At 31.6% G+C, this 7,167-nt stretch overlaps 1 protein-coding gene across 1 annotated transcript; it reads left to right on the top strand.

The window, feature by feature from the left end:
• The first annotated feature begins 305 nt into the window (after nucleotides 1-305).
• LOC101506536 (DEAD-box ATP-dependent RNA helicase 36) lies at nucleotides 306-5,204 on the top strand. The gene is made up of 6 exons (XM_004503161.4): nucleotides 306-991; nucleotides 1,503-1,825; nucleotides 2,872-3,075; nucleotides 3,159-3,240; nucleotides 4,125-4,223; nucleotides 4,390-5,204. The coding sequence occupies exons 1-6, from the start codon at nucleotides 356-358 to the stop codon at nucleotides 4,636-4,638; spliced, it is 1,593 nt and encodes a 530-aa protein (XP_004503218.1). The 5' UTR covers nucleotides 306-355; the 3' UTR covers nucleotides 4,639-5,204.
• Nucleotides 5,205-7,167: the final 1,963 nt, after the last annotated feature.

Genomic DNA, 7,167 nt, shown 5'->3' with positions numbered 1-7,167 from the left:
ATGTTTACATAAACTATGTCTGTGTAAATATAATTTCTTAACCTATATATTGAATCAATTTACATATATATACTTTTTTAAATACGAGGGTTAAACATATTTCAATTTATATTTGTTGATCGAAAACACTTATATTTTTAAATGAACGAGAGAGATGAAGAAAAGAAAGATAAAATAAGAATTTTAGAAATATAAATAATAATAAAACATTTTAACTATTTAATTTATAATTTATTTTTCGGGTGTAACTAAAAAAAGTTAGTCTAACTGTAAAATATATATGAGACCCAATAAATAAAAATTAATTTTGATAAACCCTCCATCACCAATTCCTCGACAGTAACACGGCAACATAATGGAGCAACAACAAAACCTAACAGACGAAAACTTCCCACTCTTCAAACCATCCTGCAAACCCTCCATAAACCCTTCACCCCTCACTTCCAATGCCACAGAACGTAACTCCCATCCCCAAATCCCTCAAAACGCAGTCGTTTCCAATGAAAACCCTAACTCTACCGCCGAAAACACCAATGACACCTCCGCCGCCACGTTTTCCGATCTTGGACTATCAGAATGGGTTGTCAAGACGTGCAAGGAGCTCGGCATGAAGAAGCCACGGCGCGTGCAACAGCACTGTATCCCAAAGGTTCTAGAAGGCCGCCACGTGATCGGTATCGACGAGACTGGAAGCGGTAAAACGGCGGCGTTTGCGCTTCCTATTCTTCAGCGTCTCGCTGAGCATCCGTTCGGTGTGTTCGCTCTCGTGGTGACGCCCACGCGCGAGCTTGCGTTTCAGCTGGCTGAGCAGTTCCGCGCCCTTGGATCCTCGCTCCGCCTCCGCATTGCGGTTATTGTTGGAGGTATGGATATGCTTAAACAGACTCAAGAGTTGGTCGCCAGACCTCACCTTGTTATCGCTACTCCCGGGAGGATTAAGGTCTTGCTTAAAGATAGTCCTGAAATTCCTCCTGTTTTTGCTAGGACTAAGGTAATGAATCTAATGAACAATGATCACGATGAATTTGGTGATTTTTTTGTTTTTGTTTTTGTTTTATTTGATTGTATCTGAATTGTCGCTGTTGTTTTGATTTGCCAATGCATTTGCGGTTAATTTATGCTATCCATGATTATAATCTATTTTGTAACTGTTAGTAATTAAAATTGCATGATTTACTTGTATGATTAAGGATCTGTTTGGATCCACTTATAAAAGTTTATTTACCTACATAAACACTACTAAAATTGTTTTGGAGACCTTATAAAAACAACTTATTGCACGTGGATAACTTGTTTTCAGCTTATTTTTATAAGCTCTTTAGAATAATTTATGAAAATAGTTTGGCTTTATTTTATCTTTTATTATAGAAGTAGCTTATACATACTTTAATTGAGTGAGTACAGCTTATTTTTATAAATATTATACATTGCATTGTTTTAAAAAATTATAAATAGAGTGAACATTATTATGATTATGCTGTACTTGATACTTGGTTCTGCAGTATCTTGTCTTGGATGAAGCGGATCGAGTCCTGGATGTTGGTTTTCAGGAGGAGTTGAAATTTATCTTTCAGTGCTTACCTGAAAACCGGCAAAACTTGTTCTTTTCTGCAACCACGACGAGTAATCTTCAAAAGTTGTGTGACCGTTACCAAGATAAGCTGTATGCCTTTGAGGCTTATGAAGGGTTTAAGACAGTTGAAAAGCTTACACAACAAGGTGTAATAATTCCTAAAAAGGTGAAGGATGTATATTTGATGTATGTGTTGTCTAAAATGGAAGAAAATAGCATTCGGTCTGCTATTGTCTTTGTCTCCACATGCAGGTATCTTTCTAGATGATCTATTCAATTTTTTCATGACTAATTTTTGTTGTATGTTTATGGCATGCTATTCATGTTTATTCTCTTGGGCTCAGAACACTTTTTTTCCCGAGATGCTATAGGGATAGTATCATGTTGCCACTTTCAGCTCGTATATTTATTAAACAACCCTGCCTACTATTTTTTTGTAGCTAATGTCATACTTTTAACTTTGATTGCTTTTTTTCATTTGATGGTTAGGCTGTTATGTTTTTGTCATAACTTCCCCCTTCCCCATTGTCAGAAGGTAAAAGATAAAACTCATTGTAATACCGGCATGATAAATATTGATTGTATTAGTTTTGCATTTCCCTCCCTTTCTTTTCCTCCTTGTTTGTTGTTGAAAATTTATAGGTCATCACTAGATACCATTAGCTTTCTCTATGATTTTGAAGGAATGAAATACCTTTTGAAGTTTTAGGTTGTGGACTCTCCAGTCTAATTAAATATCTGTTGGTATTGTTATGTGTGATGGCCAATTGTTTGCCTCGCCTCGTTTAATAAAACCTTTTGTGATGTGCTAAAAAATGATAGTTGGCACTTGGCAGGCAGTCAGACTTGAGATTGGTTTTCGTGTGTCCCCGCTTGTTAGTAGACATTGGGTGTATGTAGGATTACTCTCGTAAAATATGGGATGCATCATTGCATGCCTTTCAGCAGAAAATGTAGGTTATGGTTTAACATCAATATGTGGAAAGAGGTTGTTTGTTTTTGTTGGTGATTCAAAGCTTTATTTGCTGTGTATTTTAAAAATAAGATTCAATTACTTGTATAGGAGTAAGTGTTGATAGTAACTGAACTGTTGACTTGCACATTGGAAAAGTAAGTGTTGATAGTATAGGAGTATAGTTGTTCTGAGTCATGGTTGCTTACACTTGGGCGTGCAAGTTGAGGTCTAAAGTGGAAATTTTATGACAATTATTCCTAAACTATTTGATTATCCTAAGTAATTATTTCTCCTTCTCTTTGTCTAGATCTTTGTAGATACTTTAAAAGTTTTCAAATTGCAGAGATTGTCATCGTTTAAGTTTAATGCTGGAAGTGCTTGATCAAGAAGCTGCAGCGCTATATTCATTCAGGTCACAGGCTCAGAGGCTTGAAGCACTTCAGGAATTTAAATCAGGAAAGGTTTCAATATTACTAGCAACTGATGTTGCCGGTCGCGGTTTGGATATTCCTACAGTTGACCTTGTTATCAATTATGATGTTCCAAGGTTACTTTTCATTTCCAATTTAGCTATTTTATTCGTCGCTTTTCAAGCATTTGATGAAATGGATTTCAACTATTCTCCTGCAGGTTTCCACGAGATTATATACATCGTGTTGGTCGTACTGCAAGAGCAGGTAGAGGAGGACAAGCTTTGAGCCTCATCACCCAGGTAAACATGTTACTTTAGAGATAAGAGCAAACATTTTTTTTATGTTCTGTTTTCCCTTTTAATTTCAAAACTGCCACATTGTTTTCAATCTGTTTTCTGTTTTCAAAGATTTGTGCAGAAAACACTGAAAACAAAAAAAAAATCCACTTTTGAGTGTTTTCTATACAATTCTTTGAGAACACGAAACAAATTGAAAACAAGGTGGCAGTTTTGTAATTAAAAAATGAAAACATGAAATGAAAATAGAAAATATTTTCTCAAAGTAGTAAACAGATCCTTTCAGATTTTATTTTATTGTTTGAAATTGAGTTTTCATGCATTGTAGTTGAAAGAGTTTATGGTGTATGTATTGATTTTTAATTTTTTTCTTGTAATACATTGACTGGCTGCTATGTCTTCACCATCTGTATCTTTAAGCTTCTCTGTCCAGAATGGTGAAAGGGAATAGTGTGTCTTGATGGAGACCCTTGAGTATTCTGTAACTAGTATGCTCTTACCCATTATGCAAAAACAATATGGAAGTTATTATCCATAGAGTCACTCTGCTCTACCCATTTTTCTTAAAATAATTTCATTACATGCTTGGTATGCATATCCATGAGTACCCAACACTTATAGGTATGTGATGTCTTCAAAAATGGCACATCTGAGCTCTAAAGTTAAGTGTAGTATTATGAATAGGGCATTGCAAACTTTGTTGTTAGTCATAACATAAAGACATCTAAATATTTTCATATGGTCTTGCTGTTTGCATAAGCATTGTTTGGATTGTTTCAATAGCGATGATGGTGTTTCATTTATATTAAATGACATCATTTTAGGATTCTGATATTTGTTTTACATTAGTTTCCTCTTTTGTAACCATCTAAGTTTGGCATTTGCAGAATGATGTTGCTCTCATTCATGAAATAGAGGCCCTTATTGCAAGGCAACTTGAAATAATTGTATACAATGAAAAAGAGGTGCTATCTTTGATGAAAAAGGTATGTTTTTATGGTGTAGCTTTTCAGTCTAGTGATTGATTTGCGTATCAGATTGTGTTTTGTTGGCTCTTCTTGATTGTAGCTTTTTTAAAATTTAAAATTATGAGCTATGTAAGGCTTATTTTTTAAATTTCCAAATGACTTCTTTACTTTTGATACATTGTAGGTTTTCAGTGCTAAGAATGTTGCAGAAATGAAGATGATGGATGATGGCTTTGAAGAGAAAGCAAAAGAGCGGAAAAAACAGAAACTGAAAATGCTAGAAGAGAAAGGATTATTAAAGGATAGAAGTAAAAAGAGAAAAAGAAATAAAGAATTTGCCAAGAAAGGTAAAAAGCAGGGAAAAAAGGAGGTGGAGGCATTAGGAGATGTAGCATCACTAAAGAGAAGGAGTAAGACTAAGAAGAGCGAATAAATGAGTATATCTAGGAATTAATACTTAACAGACAAAAATCAAAGGCATAAGAAAAGGTGAAGTGGACAGGGAGGAGATAAATCATAGTAGTTGCACACATTGTGTCCACATCTTCTGAGGGTGGCAAATGTTGAGTTGGAGTAGTCCTGAGACTAACCCCCAAATAACTTAAGCAAATGATGCGCGATTTTGGCTATCAAGATATTAACATTATGACTCAGGAGTTGTATACATCGTAATAGTCAAATGAAGACTGTGGATTTTGGCTTGGTAAATTATTAGCATTGTTTTCCCCTTGGAATCTTGATAATGTTTAATTTTTTGTAGTTTGATTGTATTATATTATTGCTTGTATTTTATTGGGGATCATTTGATATTTGAGGGAAAAGTAAGGACCCATTAAAAAGACTTAAACTGAGGTAGCAGATTCCAAACACCTCAAAGAACTTGGGAGCATTTATACAGGGAACCATCCAGTTTTGCAGTCTATTCTCTATTGTATCAAATGTTGATTTATTTTTGGAAAATTAAGAAGTGGACAGTCAAGTAGACTGATAGACAAAGAAGTTTATGGTGTACTGTGTATTGCAAATCTTTCACTAATTTGGGTGGGAAAGTTCTTACGTACAAACTTTACTTAACTAACTTGAATGTCAATTATTTTGGGACAATTTTTGTGTAATTGTGACCGTTATTATGAGAAAAAGAGTATCGTTTTTCTGTATATAAGATTTTTTTCAATGTTTTCCTACTTTAAATTAACTTTTATGATAATTCTATTGTCTTTGAGCAACCATTGATTTTTAGACTGATAATAATCAATTTTCTTTGAAAAATATTTTTGATAGAAATTAAAGAAATAGTATTTAATCTATCTTGTAACATTAATTGCAAATAAGATTTTAATAATTTTAATTTAAAAAGTCTCAATCTATTTAACAGTAACTGAAGGTAGTTAATATTATTTTATAAACTGATAATTTATTATGAAAATAATTAAATATTTTCAAAGAATTTAATTTTGTAAATTTTGATTTTAATTCAATTGTTAAAATATCTCTAACAACTTTGTATGAAGCGTACTTTTAAATTATTATCAGATAGGTTGAAGCGTACTTTTAAATTATTATCAGATAGTGATTTAAAATTTTCAATACTAAATAAAAATCGAAACATCTCCTCATGTGTCATACCCGGGGGCCGGTTATCGGAATGTTTGCACAGCCCAATAGCACATGGTAACTTTTTCTCCGTCTCACGCTCACTATTATATATCCTCTCTACCATTCTTCATCTGAAGTAAATAGTTGGGCTTAGAGTTTCTAAATCTTTCACTGTTGTTAGTAGAATTTTCAATTTGATAAGCTCGCTAATTATTTGCCTTAGACTACATGTTTGATCGCTAATTATTTGCCTTAGACTACATGTTTGAGGGATAAAAAGTTTCATAGTTTAAAAGGTCTTCAAAACTAAAAAGGTCTTCAAATTTTAAAAGGTCTTCAAATTTTATGGGTCCACTTTTTCAAAATAAAATTTGATATTTTTTAAAATAAAAATTAATTTTTTTTTCTGATAAATTAATTTTATAATTTTATTTTTGAAATTTTTTAATTCGAAAAAAAAATGATTTTTTCAAAAAAAATAAAAATTTTTGATTTTGCTTACAAAATTTTTCAAAAAACAAATAATTTAAAATTTTTTTTGAGAAAAAGGCATTTTAGATTTTCTTTAAATTTTTCCGATATTTTTTCGAAAAAAATAAATATCAAATTTTTTATAAGAAAATATCTCAATTAATAAAACATTAGGTTTTTGAGTCCCACCACTTAAGCTCACAAAAAATAATAATATAATAAGTCGAGACCTTAAAATATTTATTTTGATAAAGGGCCTAATATTAAAGGTTTAGTATGAGATTTTTGAAAGAGAATTTAAGACTTTGAAACTTTATTGACAACTCTAGTTATTAGTAAGAGTTGAACATTGACATGTGTTATTTTATTTTGTTACATTTACTTTTTTTACTGACTTTTGACTTGAGTTAGTAACTTCACAATGGTTTATTAAATCTTTAAAATTTTAACCACTTATCTACTTAATTCTAATTGATTTATTTATGTTCAAATATTATATCACACAAAGTACTTTGACAATTCTAAGTCAAATTACTTTTGAAAGTGAACTAATTAAAATCAAGGAAGAATGATGTTAGTATGAGTTCGAACTGATAATTATATAACTTGTTATTAGGTAAGTTTTACATTGTAAGTTATTTATTATTTTTTTTGTGTGTGAACTGATAATTATTATAATTTATTTATTTTTCTTCACAATAAAGTTAAAGTTGAAATTTTCTATTGTTGTTGATGATCTCGAAAAATTGATGTTGCTAAAAATTAAGAGAACATTGATGTGGATGACATATATTTTCGATTATAGTTAGAGAATGATAAAGTTTGATCATAAATGTATTGTAAAATTTGCATATCACATTTAAACTCTTTTATTGAAGTTGCGAAGATTATATAT

The sequence above is a fragment of the Cicer arietinum genome, chromosome 6 (genome assembly GCF_000331145.2).
Source record: "Cicer arietinum cultivar CDC Frontier isolate Library 1 chromosome 6, Cicar.CDCFrontier_v2.0, whole genome shotgun sequence".
Classification (NCBI taxonomy): domain Eukaryota; kingdom Viridiplantae; phylum Streptophyta; class Magnoliopsida; order Fabales; family Fabaceae; genus Cicer; species Cicer arietinum.
This window is presented reverse-complemented; position numbering and strand designations above follow the sequence as displayed.

Bases quoted from the DNA above. Each gene is read 5' to 3' on its own strand.
- LOC101506536 (XM_004503161.4), top strand. From the start codon at position 356: ATGGAGCAACAACAAAACCTAACAGACGAAAACTTCCCACTCTTCAAA. The intron at 1,826-2,871 runs GTATCTTTCTAG...TTCAAATTGCAG, and splicing joins GTCTTTGTCTCCACATGCAG to AGATTGTCATCGTTTAAGTT. The intron at 4,224-4,389 runs GTATGTTTTTAT...GATACATTGTAG, and splicing joins TGCTATCTTTGATGAAAAAG to GTTTTCAGTGCTAAGAATGT.